This window comes from Mastigoproctus giganteus, chromosome 10 (assembly GCF_048544385.1).
Source record: "Mastigoproctus giganteus isolate SK-2022 chromosome 10, ASM4854438v1, whole genome shotgun sequence".
Taxonomy (NCBI): domain Eukaryota; kingdom Metazoa; phylum Arthropoda; class Arachnida; order Uropygi; family Thelyphonidae; genus Mastigoproctus; species Mastigoproctus giganteus.
In genome coordinates this window covers 88,343,712-88,366,217 of record NC_143584.1, presented here as the reverse complement: position 1 = coordinate 88,366,217, position 22,506 = coordinate 88,343,712, and the positions used below count along the sequence as shown (strand labels likewise).

The 22,506-nt window shown below is 37.5% G+C and overlaps 1 protein-coding gene across 2 annotated transcripts in view; it reads left to right on the top strand.

Moving 5' to 3' along the window:
• Positions 1-22,506, top strand: part of LOC150079140 (vacuolar protein sorting-associated protein 11 homolog) — a 697,977-nt gene that overhangs the window by 212,493 nt on the left and 462,978 nt on the right. For both annotated transcript variants that reach the window (XM_090382204.1, XM_090382205.1), the window contains one exon: positions 16,637-16,716. In XM_090382204.1, coding sequence (XP_090238330.1) covers positions 16,637-16,716 — 80 coding nt within the window. The remainder of the gene's footprint in view (positions 1-16,636; positions 16,717-22,506) is intronic.

Genomic DNA, 22,506 nt, shown 5'->3' with positions numbered 1-22,506 from the left:
TAGAAAGGCTTTTGATACTGTTGCACATGGAAGACTGCTGCACAAATTGGAGCAGTGTGGCATTGGAGGCAAATTGCTGCTATGGATAAGGTGATGGTTGAGTGGCAGAAGACAGAGAGTGGTAATCAATGGACACTGCTCAACGTGGACTAATGTTATTAGTGGAGTTCCTCAGGGTTCAGTGTTGGGTCCGTTGTTGTTTTCGGTGTTTATGAATGATATTGATGATGGGATATCAAGTTTAATGTCCAAGTATGCAGATGATACAAAGGTTGGCAGGGTTGTTAAGGACACTACTGACGCTATGCTGCTGCAACAGGATCTGGAAAGGTTAAACAGATGGGCTGAGAGGTGGCAAATGAAGTTTAACATTGACAAATGTAAAGTACTACATATGGGAAACAGTAACCCCAGAGCAACGTATCAACTCTGCGGTACTACACTGACAGTGGTGGAGAATGAAAAGGACCTGGGGGTAATTGTGCAGGCAGATATGAAGTTCTCTGAGCAGTGCAGACGAGCTGCAAGAGTAGCTCATGGTGTCTTGTCAATGATATACAGGAATTTTTCTAGCAGGGATAAGGAGGTGATTATTCCCTTGTATAAGGCAATGGTTAGGCCACATCTTGAGTACTGTATACAGGTCTGGAGGCCTCATTTCAGGAAGGATGTAGAGCTGCTGGAACGGGTACAGAGAAGGGCAACAAGATTAGTGAATGGAACAAAGGGTTGCTCTTACGAAGAAAGGCTTAAGTTTTGCAAATTACTGTCTGGAGACTAGGCACCGGCAAGGTGATCTGATAGAGGTGTATAAGGCTTTGAATGGTTTAAGCATGCTCAATGCCAATGGGATTCTTCATCTTGCTCAGAATAATCACCTCAGAGGGCATAAATTCAAATTGAGGAAGGACGGTTGTCGGATAGATGTGCGGAAATTTGCCTTTGGCCAGCGGGTGGTTGGTTGGTGGAACCGACTTCCATCACTTGTTGTTGAAGTTGATAGCCTAAACAAATTTAAAGCTCAACTGGACAGGTATTTCGAACGAACGGAGGGGTGAAATGGGAGTGGTGTGTGTTTTTTTTTTTGTTTTTTTTGGCTGATGCTGAATAAGCTTGCTTTCTTGCATCATATGCCTCTACTAATGCTAATGCTAAATTGAAAATACTGTATATTTAAATTTTTTATGGCATTTTTTCTCTAACTTGAAACACACATTTCAGTCAACATTATTTTGCTGTCTAACTTCAAACTCACAGAACCAACTTTTCTTATTCCTCATTTATTCATTTAACTTGTTTTCTGGAACAACCTTCCTTCATATGTATTTCCTGATAATTACAATCTACAGAAGTTCAAGTCTAATATCAACAAATGTCTTCTTTCATCCTGTCAACCTCCAACCCATGCATGGTACTAAGTACTATAGGTTCTAATACCTTTTGTGTTTGTGGTTTTCATAAAAAAAAAACAAAAAAAATACTGTTTTAATCAGTTTAGTTTTAGAAATTTTGTTCACTATAAAATATCCTTCCTGTGAAAACAGGAAGGATATTTTATAGTGAACAAAATTTTTTCAAAATGCGAAAGGTATATTAGAACCTATAATACTTAGTACCATGCATGGGTTGGAAGTTGACAGGATGAAAGAAGATATTTGTTGACATTAGACTTGAACTTCTGTAGATTGTAATTATCAGGAAAATACATATGAAGGAAGGTGGTTCCAGAGAACGGAAGTTGAATGAATAAATGAGGAAGAAGAAAAGTTGTTTCTGGAGTTTGAAGTTAGACTGTAAAATGATGTTGAGTAGTAATTGCCTGTGTTTGGACTGCTTTGAAAGAGAGAGCAGGAATTATAGTAGCCTATTCTGAAGAACATGGCAGTATCTTTAGAAAAGTCATGCAGCAGATTTGATTTGATTTTGATTTTTGTGGTGCAAAAACAGCTAGGTTATAGTGCGCCATGAAAAGGTTAAAATTCAAAAAAGATAAGACTAGTAACTTTTAAAAAGGTTACTTCGTCGAAAAGTACATAATATCAACAAATGTCTAATATCAACAAATATACACAGACATATCAATAAATAAAATCAGTACAGTGATAAAAGCAAATTAAATATTTCATATGAGTGTATATTTTTTAATCGATTTTAAAAATTTAAAAACTGCTGACTCATTGTCATTGTCATTTAAAATCTTACTGAGTGTATATGGCTCAGTCAGATGGGTCGAAGCGGTAAAACGAGCATTTGTAAAACTGGTACAATCGCATAAAGTACGTTGAACAGATAAAATGGTGTCGCATTGCTTGCACATATGCAGCAGAAACAGAGCATCTATGAGACAGAGTGGAGAAACTCTGTTAGAGGAGTCATTAATTTAACTAATTGTCCTCTTTTGAATGGAATCTAGAAGCCTGAGAGAAGCCTTTTGGGGGCACTGCTCTAGATGTGAGAACAATATTCCATGGCAGGGCAGATTTGCGATTTGTATAGAGTGAACAGCTGCTTGGAAGAAAAGTAATGCCAAAAGCGAAAAAGAAAACCCAGTTTTTTAGATGCAGAGGAAACTATATTTGTAATGTGCTTATGCCAAGAGAGATTAGAAATCATGGTAATCCCCAATACAGATATATTATCTTGCATAGAAATTGGAGTGTCATCAAAGATAAGCATAGGAGCAGAAGAATCCTTTTTTGTGAGATATAAGACAGGACTGAGTTTTAGATGGATTGAAATCAAATAAGTTATCTTTGCTCCACTGGAAAATTACCCAGAGATCAGCATTTAAGGAATTGGTAGTGGATATTCGAGAAGTTGAAGTTGTTTGTGAAGGGCTTTGTTTCTCAAACAGGACGTGGAGTGCAATGTGCTATCATCAGTAGAACTATGGGTAGAATTTCCGGGCAATGGAAGAAAGTTGGTTAATATACAAGAGGAAAAGAGCGGGAGAAAGAACTGACCTACGGGAAAATTCCAGAATTAGTGAAGAAGTTAGAAGACAGAGAGTCATCTACCATCACCCTCAGTGAGTGTTCAGAGAGAAAACTGGATACCCAGTTACAAAAAACAGTTTGGCAAACCAAATGCTGGAAGCTTGTTTAGAAGACCTTTATATGCCAAACACGATCGAAAGCCCTTTGAAATGTCAAAAGTAACCACTTGAGTTTCACCAATTTTTTCTATTGAATTAGTCCACATATGGATAACATAAGCCAGAATATCACCAGTGGATCGACAAAATCCATACTGATAGAATTCATACTGGCAATCACTGATCAGATGGAAGGTTTCTTGATAGTTTAAGAGTTGGCAGTTAATTGATTTCTCCATTACTTTAGAAAGAATAGAAGTAATTACAATGGGACAATAATTAGATGGGAGGGATTTGTCACCCTTTTTAGGAACTGTCTGGATATGAGCAAATTTCCAAGCAGTAGGAAAAACACCTTTGGAATAAGAGAGTGAAAAAAGGTGACCCAAAACAAGAGGAAGTTCAGGAGGACAGGTTTTGAGAACAAGTGGAGAAATACCATCAGAACCTGCAGCTTTCTTAACATCAAGATTGTTCAAATTCCTTCTGATTACCTTTTGACGGAAGACCACAGGAGGCATTGAATGGAGCATACTGGGAGTGGTGGGAGATGGTTTACCAAGATCGTTAATACACGAGTTGGAAGGAAAATAAGATGCTAGCAGGTCAACTTTATCCTTCGCTGAAGTGGCAGTAGAACCATCTGGTTTTGAGAGATGGGAACAGAGATGGGCAAATTTGTGACCAATAGCTTTGGCAAGAGACCAGAGTGCTTGGCTACCATTCGGACAAGAAGCAAGTTTTCTACCCGTAGCCTGTTCAAAATCTAGTTTGGACTGATTAATAACTGCTTTGCAATTGTTGCAAGCTTTGGTGTAGGCAGAAAATGAAACTGAAGATTTGGAAACAAGCCAATTACAATATGCAGCATTCTTTTCTTAAACAGCCTTAGCACATTTAATTGAAAACCAAAGGAATGAGATTTTCAGATGGAGTGTGGAATAAAGGATTCCACCCCTACAAGAATAATTTCACTGATGCAATCTGAGCAAACATTGACATTTTTTGAAACAGTAATTCGACCAAGGAAAAGAAGAAAAGAAATCATGCAGATAATCTCATTATGCATTCTGGGAGCCTTTCTTTCATGGCCATTGTGCATTGGCCATGAGAGAAAGGCTCCATTGGAGAAGAGACCATTACCAAGTTGTGATCTGAGGTACCTAGAGGACCACTTACTGTGAACATGTACTTAGAAGGGTTGTTTGTGAGAAAAAGACCAAGCTTGTTGGCTATGTGGTTTGGATTGTCTGGTAGGTAAATGAAGAATCGTGCAAGGTAATTGCAAAAGCCTCAGTATCTCGACCAGCTAGGTTCGTATGACTAGAAAATGGAAGCCAGCTGGAGTTGTGAACATTAAAATCACCAAGAAAAATTATCTCTCTGTTAGGAAAGTTAACATTGGAGGAAGTCAGGTTTTAAAGAGAGAAAGTCTATGAGTGATTAGTGGAGTTGGGAGAATGATAGAGGCAACAGATGAATTTGACAGAATGTGGAAGAGAGATTTTAAGCCAGAGAAGATTGAAAAGAGGAGATTCCAAATTACTTTGTCTCTGACAAAGAATATCAGAACATACATATGCACAAGTACCACCTTTGAAGCGAAAGTAATCATACAGTGAATAATTCGGACAAATGAGATGAGCAGTGGCTGAATCAACGAATAAGTGAGATTTTGTCAGAAAAAAGTACACGGGGTTTGGCAAACTGTAAGTGGAAATGGACATCATTGAGATTAGAAGGTTTAGATCTTTTGGCAGATATGTTTGCTGTATTAGTTTGACAATTCATGGTGTATTCAGCAGTGAGAAAAATTGTGTGGGGGGCATGCTGTATGAAGTAATGAAATTTTTGGAAATGGCATACGTGTGGTAATAATATACCAGCTCCTTGACGTAGCATGGCCTCAAATGCCCCTCGCATACACGCTACTCGGACTCCTGCAGTAAATATTTGGCAGAGTAGAGGCAGAGAGATTATACACTAGCTGATCTGGAAGCCTCCTAGAGTTACCAATAGGTTCGGCATATTAACTAGTGGCCAGCCTCTGAACACCGTTTTAGAGCTTTACCATTTAAATGTAAGGAAGATTGGACCTTGCCACGTTGTCCATCATAACCTCAAAAGACATCAGTTATATTGCATGATGGAAGAGATATGATGATGAGAGTTTACTAGAGCTTTGCTCTGGAGACTAAACATGGGTTCCACCACTTCAAGCCTCCAGTAAATAAAGTGGTGGTATTGCACTGGTTCATGAGAGTCATCTATCACCTGCTGCTGCCTGGTAACACAGAGGGACTGCATTATTCAGTGTGGTGTGGGTGCCACATCTCCACCTCTGCTTACTTTGGTTTGCACCTGGGTGGTTTCCCATAGTGTAGTAGTAGTAGTAGTGGCATGTGATGCAAGAAAGCAAGTGTATGAGCTTATGCAGCATCAGCTAAAAAAAAAAAAAAAAAAAAAATCACACCATTCCCTCCAAATGCCTGTCCAGTTCCTCCTTAAATTTATTCAAACTATCAACTTCCACAACGACAGATGGTGTGGGAAGTTTGTTCCAGCAATTAACCACCCGCTGGCTAAAGGCAAATTTCCGCACATCTATTCTACCTCTGTCCTTTCTTAATTTGAATTTATGCCCCCTTAGGTTCGTAATCTGAACACTTGAACAAGTGGAAGGATCCCATCAGAATTCAGCGTGCTGAACCCATTCAAGGCCTTATACACCTCAATCAGATCACCGCGCAGGTGCCTAGTCTCCAGCCACTGCAATTTGCAGAACTTAAGCCTCTCTTGATAAGAGGATCCCTTCATTCCCCTCACCAATCTTGTTGCCCTTCTCTGTACCTGCTCAAGTAAATCTACATCCTTCCTAAAATGAGGCCTCCAGACCTGTACGCAGTACTCAAGGCGTGGCCTGACCATTGCCTTATACAGAGGGGTAATCACCTCCTTTTCCCTGCTAGCAAAATTCCTATATATCATTGACAAAACCCCATGACCTGCCCTGGCAGCCTGTCTGCATTGCTCAGAAAACTTCATATCTGCCTGCACAATTACTCCCAGGTCTTTTTCATTTTCTACCACCTTAAGTGTAGTACCACACAGTTGGTACGTTTCTCTGGGCTTACTTCTACCCATATGCAGTACTTTGCATTTGTCAAGGTTAAACTTCAGTTGCCACTTCTTAGCCCATCTGCCCAAATTATCCAGATCCTGTTGCAGTAGCACACTGCCATTACTGTCATTAACAACCCTGCCAACCTTTGTATCATCTGCAAACTTCGACATTAAGTCTGATATACCTTCATCAATATCATTGATAAATATACAAAACAACAGTGGACCTAACACCGAACCCTGTGGGACTCCACTAATAACATTAGTTGAAGAAGAGCAGCACCCATTGATTACCACCCTCTGTCTTCTCCCACTTAACCATCCTTTTATCCATTGTAGCAACTTACCCTTAATACCATTCTGCTCCAATGTGTGTTAGGTTGCCATATTTCAGGTCTTGCACAGGGGGTTATATGCAGGGTTACTAACAGTCCTACCATTGTGAAGGTGCAAGCAGAGGATTTGGCTGTCATAGACTGACCGGACTTCACTGAAATTAGGTCCACTTGACTTCAGTGTCATCTGAATATCAGTTCCATCAGCATCAGTTAAAACTGTTTAACATTTAAACAATTTTTCTATTCAAAGTTTAAATTTTAAACAATCCTAATAAGCTTGTGGTACATAAACCTATATAGTTTGGTTTATGTACCACAATAAACCTAGACCTAAATAGTTTGGTTGCTTATCCCTGTGAGTCTTAACCACACTTTAAAATTCTGAGGAATGGCAATTAAATTTTTTGTTGGCATCTTTGAAGGTAATGTTTAAAAAATTTATGTAATCATTTTAGTATTAGTATTGACCATATAGCGCAAAGAAGCCACAGGTCTTTGCTGCACTAGCCAAAAAATAAATGAATGATAATACAAAGTAAACAATAATAAAAATAATAAAAGAAAAACTACCTATGTGTTTCCATACTCAGATAGGTAACTGTCCAACTGACCTTTAGGTTTTTCAAAGCTATTGGTTTTTTTTAAATTCAAATTATCCACGGCAGTAACTTATTTCAGTAATTAACAATTTACCGGCTAAAATAAAACTTATTACATATAATTTTAAATCTATTTCCTGTATTTTGAATTTACAGCTCCTACTTTGGGAATTTTTATAACTGTGACAATTTTGTCTTCATTATTTTACTGTCCTCCTCTCAAGACCTTATAGAACTCATTCAGATCCCTTTCTATTGTGCCTGGTTGCAAAGCTCTAGCCTACATAAACAAAGTCTTTTCTTATGAGGGAACCCTTTTGCAGATTTCACTAAGCAGGATGCCCATTTCTGCATCCTTTCAAGAAGCTCATCGTCTTTCTTTGTATGTGGTTTCCACACTTGGACATAATTGTACAAGTGCAGTCTTAGTTGTCTTATAGTGGAATTAGAACCTCCCTGACTACAAGGAAATGTTTGGTAAATCACCAATAGGACACCAAAGGCCTTCCTTTCTGCTTGTCTACACTGCACCGAGATTGTTATGTCTGTATGTGTAGTAATTTCCAAATCCGTTTTTTCATCAACTGTTTTTCATTCAGTCCCACTAAATGTACATTTTATTTTAGATTTGACATTTACCAAGTGTGTAACCTTGCATTTTGCTGCATTAAAATCATACCTGCCACTTTTCTAACTGTCCTTGAAGCCTATCCGAGTCTTCCTGATGGAATGCTGCTTGACACCAGCCTTCACATCACCTGCAAATTTTGATATCATACTTGGACCCATTGTTCAACGTAATTTATGAAAATCAGAAACAGTAAGGTCCCAGGACCAATCCTTGGGGGACCCTACTTCTAATCGTAGATTAGTCTGACAATAACCATTAATCACAACCCTCTGCCTCCTGTCCTGCAGCCACCCTGCAGTACATATGACAAGCTTATTTGTGATCCCAGCATGTTCCAGTTTATGTGGTAACCTCCTACTAGGAATGAATCCAGCTCATTGAGTAACTTTGTCGAAACAGCTAATCAGGTTAGTTAAACATGATTTTTCATTTATAAAACCATATTGTGTGTCCATCAGAATTCCATTTCTATCTACATGTCCCTGTATTTCACTCTTTATGTGCCTCTGTGTTTTCATCCTACTACCAAAGTCAAACTTACTGATCTGTAGTTACTTACTTCACTTGTAGAACTACCTTTATGTACTTGGAGAACTTGGAGATAAATGAAAGCTGTGCAAAGCAACAGAGTTGCTACACTAGGCAGTAGTGTGGGAAGAAGGCAAAACTGATATTTAGGGTGCAGTCATGCACTAACTCAAACATAGGCATTTTAATAAAAAGGTAGTGTAATAGACGAATCATCGGTCACACTTTTTCCAAAGTCAGGGAGAGTTTATGTTTGGAGAATGCTAAAGAAAATTATCCTGACCATCTTGTACCGACTGTCAAACGTGGAGGAGGATCAACAATGGTTTGGGCAGTACTCAATTTTTATTTTTTAAGTCCTCTCATCACCCTGAACGACTGATCATCACCTGAAAGTGAATTACTAACGCTGATGATCTTGATGTTCTGAGTGACCAGTTTCTTTCCATGGTGCAAGCATAGTTCCCCACAAAAGATGCAGTGTTTCAAGTTGATAATGCTCCAGTATGCACAGCCAGATATGTTCACTCTTGTTTTGAGTAGCATGAAACTGAGGCCGAGCATCTCATGTGGCCTGCACAATCACCAAACTTTAACATTATTCGGCTACTGGGTGTATTTGGGGAGGAGAGTGAGAAGCAGATTTTCTCCATCTTCATCACTCAAGGAACTTGAAATGTACCTCTATGAAGAAGGGCTCAATATTTCTCTTAAGACAGTTCACGATTTATTTGAATCTATTTCTTATAGAATACATGGTGATTTAAAAGCAAAAGGTGGCCCAACCATATTAGTGCATACCTGTAACCCTTATCATAGGTGTAACCATTATTTCATCCAGCTCCTGTACTTAAATATAAAGGGCACATGAATATTTGCTAATGCTATTTGAGGCAGTTTTAGGTGGGTCAGAAAACTGCTAGCTTGGGGGATGCATAGACTAACAGATTAATAACAGATGCAGGTAGAGGTGTAAGTGAATCCTGTGCTGCCTCTGTTGGAATGTGCAATAGTCTGGAAAGCAAGGTGTTGGGATTTCAAGGTTGCTGGGGATTCTCATGAAACAAGTGAATACATTGGGCTGTTAGTGTTACTAACAGTAAGAACTGGTGGATGTATACTTGATTGTATACTAATGTATGAATTTCTTAAACAAATTTGATGAATTTGAAGTCTGGTTAAGCATCAAATTTGGACATTGTAGGATATCGGAATCACAGATTCCAATATCCGTACAATTGTCTGCTGACATTATAAGGATATTGGAACAGTCCAGACATGAAGATTACCTCCCTGACATTGCTTACATTCTTTTTTTATCCAGGAATATTTCCAAGTATAGCCAGGGTCCTACAACGTTACAACATCCGTACTATGCAAATATCTGGCAGAAAAACTGCAGACCATATAGCCCTCTCCTTCTGAAAACACCTATAACACCAATGAAGAATGGGGGGGGGCAGCCTGAAATCTTTGCAATGCTGTTGAGCCAGCCAATTGTGTCCTTTTGTCCAATCGGGGTTATTAGTAGTGGCAAATTATGCAACAAAGCAAGAGTTTTTACAGCATCAGCAAAAAAAACAAAACAAAATCCATTTTTGTGTCAATTGACCATCCCCTCTAACAGTTTGTGTAGTTCTTGAACTACCCATAGCAATCATCCTTCCTCAATATGAATTTTTGTCCCCTTGTGTGTAGTCTGAGCTAGAAGGATGCCATCAGCACTGAGCTTACTCAATCCATTCAAATCCTTAAATATCTCATTCAGACCTCCTTGCAGGTGCTTTGTCTTCTGATGTTGGAATACTTGCAGAACTGAAGCCTTTCTTGGTAAGTGCATCCTTTTGTTCCCTCACTAGTCTCATTGCTCTTCTCTGCACTTGTTCCAACAGAACCATGTTCTTCTAAAATGGGGCTTCCAGACCTGTATGCAGTATCCAAGATATAGCCTAACTAATGCCTTGTGTAATAGGATAATCACCTGTTTATCCCTGCTGGCAAAATTCCTGTATATCATTTGAAAAAACCTGAGCTATTCTAGCAGCCTGTATGCACTGCTCGGAGAACCTCATGTCTGATTGCACAATTACCCACAGGCCTTTTTCATTCTCTGCTATCCTCAGCGTGGTACTACACAGGTAGTATACTGTTCTGGAATTGCTGATACTCATATGAGTGTGCGTTGCATTTTTGTCACCAGTGGGAAGGTCATATCTTCTTGCCAGATAATGCCCACATTATGCTTTTGAAGACTAAATGCACAAGGCATAATATGTTATGGGTGAAATTAACTATATAATATCAGTGTAAATACATCATAGTTTACCCATAAATTTAACTACATAAGTAGTGTAATGGCATCATTTGATTTTATCTCATATTGTGGCTACCTTCACAATGAGATACCAGGTATTGCACTACTTTGAATAAATAACGCTTCTCTAGTAGAGGAGACTACTGTTATTTATTCTCAGTGGATACCACCACCCAGACCCGTTTTGGAGCTTGTTAGCACACTCGTTGGTGGGCGGGCAGGTACCCTGATAATCCAGACATGCCATCACGGTTGCGAATTTGTTTCCACAATATGAGATATGCCAAATGTTGAAGATAATGATAATATTTTGAAGACTATGCATAGGCACTTTGCATAAGCAGCTGCAGATTTTCAGGCACTGTGCATAGTACCTGAGAATCTGCATGCATCAGCACCACCAAGGTTAGAATTAATGTGTATAATGATATACTTATACACCCTATTTTTGAGCCAGTGGTTTTGTATGTGATTATCAAATCCTCCCTCATGTCACCTTTTCATCTACTCCTTAATCTTCTCTCACCATGGTTTATTCATTTGAGAAATGTACTGTAGAGAAGCTGAAAGCTCCTGATATTTTTATTATTTTATTGTGATATTTTAATGCTTTTATCAGTGTATTCCTGTATCTTAAATTATATCTTAAATGCTCTTAAGTTGTATTTTTTATTATTGTTCTTGCCCGGACCCGCATAGGACATAGTCATTTGATACATTCGTTTTTGCGGAGGGCTGATGACCCTCCTATGTGTGAGTCCTGTGGCACAATTTTAACTATCAGACACATTTTAATTGATTGTCCAGATTTTAGTAATATCCGTTTTACCGCTTTTAATCATCTGACTGAGCCGTATACACTCAGTCAGATTTTATCCGACAATGACAATGTGTCTGCTGTTTTTAGCTTTTTAAAATCAATAAACGTTTTTACTCGTATATAAAATTTACATTTTTCTTTTATACCTTTTATACATTGGTTATACATTTTGACATAATGACCTAACTAATTAGGTCACTGAAAGTTTAAAAATTTTTTTATATGTCCTGTTCTTGGCGCATTATAGCCTTAGTAGCTAATGTGTCAATAAAATCAAAACAAACAAACAAACAATTTTTTATTATAATAAATTTATTTTCGGGTCAGTCATTGTTTTCATAAACTTTTTTATGTATCCAATTCCCAACCTCAAAGGGTGTTCTTCAACCATCAGTACTCTTGATCTGATTATCTACTCTAATTCTTCATGCATTAAGAATCTTCAGGTAAAGGAGCCACTGGGTGGCAGTGATCATAAGGTATCGTTGTGGAATTTAAAGTTATAATTACTGCCATGGGTAAAATGAAGAGATTTCACTTTCATAAAGATGATTATAATGTTCTTAGACAATTTTTAAATTATTTTCAGAGACCAACTGATGTTAACAAATGCAAATATGATGTGGAAAGTGTGTTCAGGGAATTAATTGTAGAAGCTGCTAAGGTTTTTATACTAAATTAAGAGATTTTTCATGAGTTTTAAACCTAAATCGATGGCCAATAAACTGATTATAATCATCTGAGAACACATATGCCTATAAACTAGTCTGCAATGAAGTTACTATGGGATTAGGCATGCCAAGGCAAGTTACTAGAAATTTTGTTTAAGAATGCAAAGAAAAGTAGCAAAGAATTCTTTAAACTTTGTAAGAACATTACGTGGAGTACTACTAAATAAGAAAGATTTGTGTTTTGGGGGCCTGGATAGAACTCAAAAATCCAGGCCTTAAGACTGATTTTGATATTGAAATCCAAAACATATCGATTTTATTTAGTTATTGGGATTGTTTGGGGGGGGGGGGTCTGGTTGTATCAGTTGTCCTTTGTATACCAACAAATTATTAAAATACTTCACATGGCAAAGCGTCTTTATTAAATCTTTTTTAAAAATTCTTTGTGAAGTTAACACTGAGTTCTAGAAAGGCTGAAATTAAAGTATTCTCTGTCCCACTGAAGAATTACCTGAATATTGACATTTAAGGAATTTTCAGCTGATATTTGAGAAGTAAATTTATCGTTGATAGTGTGCTATTGTCAGAAAAAAATATTAGGATTTCCAACTGGTGGAAGGTCATTCATATACAAGAGGAAAAGAGAGCTGTCTACTATTACCTGGAGAGGGTGGTCGGAGAATGAACTGGCCATCAATTGCAAAAAGCAGAAGGAAAACCATAAGATGAAAGCCTGTTTAGAAGATTTTTTTTTTTGCCAAATATGATCAAAAGCCTTGCAAATGTCAAGAGCAACTGCTTCAGTTTCAGTGAGCTTTCCCTTTGAATTTGTCTAATGATGAGAAACATAAGAGAAGATGTCAGTATTGGCAGAATCTGTATCGGTGATCATTGGCCAGATGGAAAGTTTTAAGATAATGCAGGAATTGGATTTGACAGATTCTTTTCCACTACTTTGGAAAGTAGAAGTGCATTGGAATGATTTGTCACCACTTTTTAGGAAGTAGCTGGATATGAGCAAATTTCCATGCAGATGGAAAAACACCAATTGAATAGGAGAGGGTAAAAAGGAAGCAAAGTCTGAAGATTTTTCATGAAGTGGCAATAGAATCATCTGGTTTTGAGAGATGGGAACAGAGATGGGCAAATTTGCGACCAATAGCTTTGGCAAGAGACCAGAATGTTTGGCTACCATTCGGACAAGAAGCAAGTTTTCTACCCGTAGCCTGTTCAAAATCTAGTTTGGACTGATTAATAACTGCTTTACAATTGTTGTGAGCTTTGGTGTAGGCAGAAAATGAAACTGAAGAATTAGAAACATGCCAATTACGATATGCAACATTCTTCTCTTGATGAACAGCCTTAGCACATTTATTGGAAAACCAAGGTTTAGATAAGGGACGAGATTTTAAAGTGGAGTGTGGGATAAAGGATTCCATTCCATTATTGTTGTAAGGTTCGGTACTTTTCATCATTCTGTAACTGTCCCATGCTATCTTTTTCTGCTCTGTTTGACCAGCCAGCTCCACAGTCATCCATTTCAGCATCATTCTCCTGCAATATTTTTTTAAATGTATGTTTGCATTCATGGCTTCTGTGATTTTTGCTTTAAAAGTATTCCATAACTCAAATGTGTTTGCTATCCATCGGCAATCTACCCAGCTAACAGATGCCATATAGCACCTTAAATTGTCCAAGTCCCCCTCTTCTGAAGTTAAAACTAATGCCTTTGCCTTTCATTACTGCAACATCTCTCTTCATCTTCCAGCTGATGATTGCATGATCACTTCCTGACAGTGGTTCCTGTACTTTAAGCCCTGTGATGTCATCTGATTCATTTGTAATGATGAAGTCAAGAATATTCTCGCTCCTAGTACTTTCTCTAACATGTTAGTACAAATAATAATCTAGTTTATTTAAAAAAGTTTTTCCCCATTGTGACTTTCCCTCCCACTCATTCCAATCAGTCTGGGACAGATTAAAAGTTACCCATAATAAGACATTTGCTTGCCATTCCATTTGCTTGTAAAGACTCTCATCATATTCTTCACAATCTTCTGCTCTGTCAATTACTCTCACTCCCATTGTTCCTTTGCTTCCAACTAACTCACACCACACAGATTCTATGCTTGCAGAAGTAACTGCAAGACTGCAAAAGCTCTTTTTGCACTCAGCCTGCTTTTGATGAGAAGCATGAGCCCCCACCTTCTATCTTCCCTACCTTTCCTAAATAAATTATACCTACCATAGTGGAACTCGCCATCACCAATTTCCAGGTAGCACCATGTTTCTGTTAGCTCTGTTATATCAGCATTAGTTGTTTTAACCAGGAGTTCAAATTCAGCTATTTTATTGACAACACTCCTTACATTATTGTAGACACAGTTGTGACTAAGTAATCTTCTATAGCCTACTACCCTGACACACACACACCCTTGAAGTTATTTAGGTGTGTATCCCAAGCACTATATCTTCCCTTTCATTTGAAACATTTTATCAACGTTGGCTGTTGTGGCAACAAAAAACAATTCACGAGATGAGTGCAATCATTAATTTGACCCATATCATCATATTAACATGGAACTAAATTACCATTCTCCTTCGTAACTAGCAGTATCCCCTAACCTTTAGGGTATCCCCAATGATACTGGCAAAATTCCTTGCACCACCTTTTCAAACGAATACCATCTCTACAAAATCCTACTACTTACAAATACAGGCCATGCTAATTAAAATCCCCCCCCCACAAGCCTTGCAGATTTCTTCAAGTATCAAGTTAATCCACAGTTTAGTAGACTAGTTTATATCTGCCATGGGCTTCTGTGTTATCTGATAATTTATATGCATCCCATGCATATGTCTTCTCTGCCACGAGTCTCATCAGTTGATCTGACATCCATTTAGATGTCAGATCAACCTTGAAGAGTATCTCTTAGTTGGTGCGGAAAGCCTAGTAGCTTCTATGATTAATTTCTTGAATGCTTCCTATTTAGAATTTCTGGTGGTAACATCATCAGTTGGTCCTGCTGTATAGAATTTAAAAACTGTCTGAGCCTAATGTAGTCCCCTTTATGAAAGCAAAAACCCTTTCCTTTACCCTTGATTGATAGTTACATCTTTAAGTAAATCTCAAATCAATACACTGTGATCATTGCCACCTAGTGGGTCTTTATCTGCAGTTTCTTAATTCATGAATAATCACTGCTAATAATCAGATCAAAAGTATTGCTCCCTCTTGTTGTCCCTTTAACATGCTGTTGTAGACTTAGATGTAGATTTAGATAAAATGTGTGCTTCATCAGATATCTATGATTGTAAATAAAGTCTTCATGATCATTTTTGTTAGCATGTCTTGACAAAATTTTTGCCAGTAAGATCACATGGTTTGAATTCTTGCACTAACAGTAGTGCATGCTGATGTACAGAACGTTTTGGACTCTGTATGAACCCTGACATCTACAATGTTTTCTGGCATATGCGTGCATCTCATTCCACCCAGAAGTTTCTTTTTGAGTGGAGGACCAGTTTCTTCAAAATTACATACTCATTCTTTTAATACCACGAGCAGACAGTACAGGATCTTGATGCTTACACTTAAAGTGAATGCAGAATGATTGTTAAACAGCCTCGCCTCATAACTGTTATTGCTTTTGTAATATGCATTGATGATGAAAGCACTTTGTGCACCACTACACTGTTTCATGGTTAATAATAGCATGATTTGAACGAGAGTGTGTTGGGTGAAGCAGTCTTCCCTGTTACACTGATACCCAGAAAACTGATTTTTAAAATTTCCTGTTTCCCTGCCTCGCCCTATATTAATGGTGATAAATGATGCAAAGAAGCAAGCAAAAAATGCAGCAATCAAATATACAGCATCAGAAAAAAAAAACCCAGTACTCTATCCACATCATCTGTCTACCCCCTCTAATAATTTATCTAATCTTTAAATTTATTCAAACTGCCCACTTCCACAACAGCAGATGGAAGTTTGTTCCAACAGTCCATTACTCACTGACTGAAAGTAAATTTTTGCACATTTATCCTGTAACCATCCTTTTTTATTTTAAATTTATGTCTCCTTATGTGTGTTGTCTGAGAAAGATTAAGAATGTAGTCAGCATTTAGTTTACTAAACCATTTAAAGCCTTAAACAGTTCGGTAAGGTCTCTTTGCAGGTTCATGTTTTCCAGACTCCCACCATTCATAAACTGCTGGTGTACACGTATAAACAATGAAGATATACACTAGCTGATCTGAATGCATCATGGAGAATTACCAGTAAGTTTGGTTTGTTAGACTATCTGGCAGCCAGCTTCTGAAAGTCATTTTGTGACTTTACTCTTGAAATATAATGATCTCATTGAGTTGCCCATTGTAACTTTGCAGCGTGCCTCCAAAAATCATTTGAAAGTTGTTTCAGGGTGCTATTTCATTTGTAAAGGCAGTCCATAAGGAGAGGGGGGGGTCAATTTTAAGGGTATATATTTAATTTTTTTTTTTTCTTATCTTTTTAAGATGTACAGCTTGCAAGAGAAAGATACCCAAAGTAAGCTTGATATGCTGTTCAGGAAAAACCAGTACACTTTGGCTATCAGGTAAATTTTAACAATTGAAATGATTCCTATATCAAATTATGACAATTTTTTTCTATTAAAGGAATGATGTTATCATGTGTTGAAAGCAATGGATTATTATTATTATTATGTGCAAGGAAGCCTGAGGCTTATACTGCACCAGCTAAAAAAAATTTCCGAGTTACCCTGAGAGAGAGAGAGAGAGAGAGAGAGTCAGAAGTAGAAGAGAATCATCAAGAAAGAGAAGAATGATGATATCCAGCAGCTCAAGACCCTGGGTGTGCCAAGCCCATACTCACCAGATTTCAAACCTTTCTGTTAGTCTGCACTTGCAACTTTCCCCTCTCTTCCCTAAAAGAGTGCTTGCAATGATTTTGAGACCTGTTAACCATTTTTTAAGATGATTAGTAGAAATAGATTCTGGGAGTAACTGAAAGTAGCTTTTTTGTATGAAGTAATTTTAGTTACATTTGAAAGAATAATTTGTGTTTTAGAGAAAAAACAGGAGCTTTATATGTGGATGACATTTACACAGTTATCTGAAGTGTTGGCAATTATTCACAGATGTGTGATGGTGCCTCCATAGCCAGGTGGGCAGGAGCAGCAGTGTGTAGCACATGCTTCTTGATTAGACCGGGGTTCGAGCCCGTGCCTACCAAATACGGAGGATGTGGAAAGGTCAGGGAATGACCGCCACATATCCCCGGGGCAATATGGCCTTAGTTGCTAATGCTCCTAAAAAAAAAAAACACAACAGATGTGTGAAGATCATGGCATGTAATTTGAGACAGGACATCTATTGGATAACAAGTGATGACTGAAATTTTTTTTAATGTGACAATTTTTTCTTCATGTATGGAGTAAAATTTGTTTACTCTAGCTAGAACTTCTGTGTTAGATAGAATAATATGGATCTCTTCAACTATATGTCTCTGCAGGATCAGATGTTCATACTTTGCTGTACTTGTTTGATGGAGCACAGAAGAAACTTCTGTACCCCATCCATGAAGTATAACTTTTGTTTTTTTTTTTAGCTCTAATCAAAGAATATTTTCTTACACTGTAATGTACTCAATGTAAGACAAATTCTGCCTTAATTCTTACTGTAGAGCATCTCTTATTGTTTATATAATACTGTGTAAGGCAGGGGTTCTTAACCTCGTGCTCGTGAGCACCATTGTGCTCTTTAAAAAAATAAATTTTGCTCACAACTGATCCTAAAATGGATACTTCCGAGCATCTTCACTTAAGCTAAAAACATTTATACATAAATCTTTGTATTTAAAAAAAGGTGCTTTCTATTTCTCAACTTCCTGCGATATTCTACAAAAATCCTTTGTTTTGTTAGTGATTGGAAGAAAATTATATATTTTGCAGTGTGTTTTAATCTCAAAAATGGTCAAAGGGTGACACTTTGACAGTATTCTTAAAATTTTTTTCTTAATGATTATTGTTAATTTGACATTTATTTAGTAAGAAAATTTTTTACAAAATACTTTGTTGAGAGTACAGTCATCAGTGTCGCTACAGACCAAGGATACTGCTTCATGTGATTCTTAGTTTCTGGTTTTAATTCTTAGTTTCAAGTTAGAACTGATTTCTGCTGGGTTCTGCTCAGTCGCACTGTTGCAATAGGTACTGTATATATATATAGTGCTGACTTTAAAGTGTTATAGTAAGAAACTTGATTTTGTGTGCAAATGCTTAAATGTATTTTCCTTTAACAGATTTAACTAAACCCTTTCAAAATGGATAAGTTTTTAAAACGAAACTGAAACAAACGGGATGACGTAAAAATGATACAGTAACACTATCTTCACAGTCATCTGATTTAGACTTCATGTTTCAAATGCAAAGAAATAAAAAATTAAAAAATATTCATTATAGTCCTCTTGGGAATATGATTATTTGGTAATAGATAATAGTAGTGGAACTGGTTCAATTTGCTTACTATGTCAGGTGTGTTTGGCTGGTTATTGGAAGTTGAATTGTGAAAGACATTACTAAACATGCCATAGGAAATTTCATGAAGCCTTTCCCGAATTAGTGATATTAGAAAAGATAAACTTCAAGAAGAAAAACAGTAACTTGAAAGACAGAAATATATTTTAAATTTAGGTCAAGCTAATGGTAGTAATGTGTTAGCAAATGAAGTTTCATTTATTTTATCAAATATAATTGCAAAGAAATCATTGCCTTACACTAGTGGTGAAATAATTAAAAATTGTGTAGTGTCATCATTAGAAGTACTTGCTAGCATCTTACCAGAAAAATCGAAAGCTACCTTGATTAGTTCTGCCAAAAATATTTCTTTGGTCATGATACAGTTTCAAATTGAGTTCATAAAATGGCAGATTAATATTCAATGAATTATTAGGTAGAATTGAAAGTTGTATTTTTTTCACTGGCACTTGATGAGTCAACTGATGTTTCAGGCATATCACAACTCATGTGCTTTGTTCATTTGATTCAACATGATGGCAACTGTAAAGAAGATTTTTTGACCGGTCTACAACTGGAAAAGATGTATATGATGCACTTGTGAAATTCCTCACAGTGCACAAAATTGATCTGAGTAAACTTGTATCAACTGTTACTGATGGTGCTCCTTCCATGATAGGTAAAAACAAAGGCCTTATTGCTTATCTTAATAGAGATGAACGGATACCTAATTTTGTGCATTATCACTGTTTAATTCATATTGATGCGTTTTGTTCACAAATGAAAGATCAAAAAGAAATTATAGGATGTCTTGAAGTCATTGTTAAAGTCATCAGCTATTTTATTGCTGAATCCCTAATTAAGTAACTTCTAAAAATATTTTTGGGAGATCTTCAATCACTGCATTCTGATCTTATTACCCATATAGAAGTTCGTTGGCTCAGTCGTGAAAAGGCGCTCTCTGGAATTTAGGAGTTGTTTGAAGAAGTAGAAGCTTTTCTAATAGAAAGCAATAAAGAAAACATTTTTAATGAAATTTTTACTGAAGATTTCAAGATGACACTTTCATTCATGGTCGACATCTTCAGCCATTTAAATGAGTTAAATTTGAGGCTACAGGGAAAAGATAAATTTGTGGTACTTTTATACAAGATTTGCATTTGAGAAAAAACTTCAAGTGTTTCAGAATCAAGTTTTAAAAGGAAATTTGCTTATTTTCCTACTCTTAAAAAATGGCTGGAGGAAACTGCTGGGGAGTGCCCATAGTTTCTAATGAATGTAATCAAAGCCCTTAGTGACCAATTCCAAGAAAGATTTGAATACTTGAAAGAGCACCTCCAAAAATTAGAATTAATGATAAATTACAGAAATTTTGAAATCAGTAACTCAGAACAAATTTTCAATCAAAATGAAGTAGCAGCTGCCAAGTTAGAACTTGTTAATGTGCAGTTGTCTATAGCTCTGATATTTTAAAATTCTGGGGTTCTTCCAACTGCAAAAAATGTCCTTTATTACAAAGAGAAGTGTTCAAAGTACTTTATGTTTGGATCAACATACACTTGTGAAAGTGCTTTTTTTCATTAATGAACAATATCAAAAACAAAAAAAAGGACAAAATTGTTTCCATCACATTTGGAAGAAAATTTGCAGCTATCTCTTCATAATGGAGAAATAAATTTCAAAGGTTTGCCATAATCTCTTCAAAGTCAAGGTTCACACTGATAAGGTAATAAATATTAGCACCCAAAAATTTTAATTGAGAAATATAATTCTTGCATGTGTAATGTGGCTAAAAAATTAATTACAGAAATGAATTTTTAATCTTTAAGCAAAAAATTTATATTTTAATATATGGTGCTCGCACGTATTGTAAGCTGCAAAATCTTGCTTAAAGAAAAAAGGTTAAGAACCCCTGGTGTAAGGGATGATGATTCTTTATATCATCATTTTTTGTAATGATGTTATTTGGGGAATTCTCCAGTACATAAAGTGCCTGTTAACTTTGTTATATCTGTCTGCATCTAACAACTTGATTCCTAATGAATGGGCACCTCCGTGGGCAGGAGCAGCAGTGCATAGCACACGCTTCTTGATTAGACTGGGGTTCGAGCCTGTGACCACCAAATACGGTGGATGCAGAAAGGTCAGGGAATGACCACCGCTTATCCCCGGAGCAATATGGCCTTAGTTGCTAATGCTCCTAAAAACCAAATAACAACAACTTAATAAATGAATTTTCAGTAAAATTCATACTTAGCTCATAATAAAAGAGGCCTACGTGCTCTGGATTCATAATGCGAAAATTTTATTTTTGTTACACAGAGCATTAATAAAACTACAATAAATAAATTAGCTTTCGGCTGGGTGGCAGCTTTCATCGGATTAAAATACTTGAATGGCAGTTGGAATAGAGATGCACTGCCAGGATGGTGCGTGAGGCACGTGGTTAATCGTTTGTTGATGTTTGTGGCTGTGACGTATGGTGGTGACGTGGCCAGCGTTTGTCTATGGATAGAATTACTGACTCTGTGATGGGGTTAACTTGACAACCACTGTTCCTGTTCAAAGAGGTATCCGAGCATTTTATATTTAGCGATTCCAACCAGGTACGCCTTAGGTAATGGTGGGACCTGTCAACAACCACGACATCGCAATGTGGGTCGATGTCGTGGTGGGTTGTCCAGACATGCTCGGCGATAGCTGAGTGTTCCACATCTACCAAACGGATCGCCCTTTTATGTTCTGAGAGACGTTTCTCGAGTCGACGTCCAGTCTCTCCAAAGTAGCAGCTCGTGCAGTCACGAGAAACGTCTCTCAGAACATAAAAGGGCGATCCGTTTGGCAGATGTGGAACACTCAGCTATCGCCGAGCATGTCTGGACAACCCACCACGACATCGACCCACACCGCGATGTCGTGGTTGTGGACAGGTCCCACCATTACCTAAGGCGTACCTGGTTGGAATCGCTAAATATAAAATGCTCGGATACCTCTTTGAACAGGAACAGTGGTTGTCAAGTTAACCCCATCACAGAGTCAGTAATTCTATCCATAGACAAACGCTGGCCACGTCACCACCATACGTGACGTATGGTGGTCACAGCCACAAACATCAACAAACAATTAACCACGCGCCTCATGCACCATCCTGGCAGTGCATCTCTATTCCAACTGCCATTCAAGTATTTTAATCCGATGAAGGCTGCCACTTCGCCGAAAGCTAATTTATTTATTTATTGTAGTTTTATTAATGCTCTGTGTAACAAAAATAAAATTTTCGCATTATGAATCCAGAGCATGTTGGCCTCTTTTATTATGTACGGACTATTCTTGGCCAACCAACATACGATATGGTTGTGAGACTCCAGAAAGATTTTATCTTCATAGCCCGTAGCAGACAACACCTGAGGTTTGCACATAGATGCAAAGCTAACAGGATTATACCGAAAGGGTTTCGCTACAAACAACCGTTTCCTAATGAGCGTATGGGACATGCCTGTCGGAGCTCCGGCTTCAGAACTCTGCGCATATGGATCGGCTGCCTCCATCATGACATACAACGTGCTTCAGCGAGCAAAGCAGCCCTACTAGCCGACCTTAGGGCTCTGATTCCCGATCCTATTTACACCAAGGTAATCAATACTTTATGTTACCAGGTCGTCAGAGAATCAGATCGTTATTGTGCCCGGCAGAAACGTAAGTTCAATACTTTAATTAATGAATCCCATCAATTTCGTCGCCAGCGTAATGCCCCTCTCACAAATTGCACGGATTTCGTATTGAACCTAAGCAGCAAGCAGTTATCTGCAGAACAAATAAACTTATTGACCTTTGGCATGACATTTGCCGTTCTTCCAAAGCACCCACCGA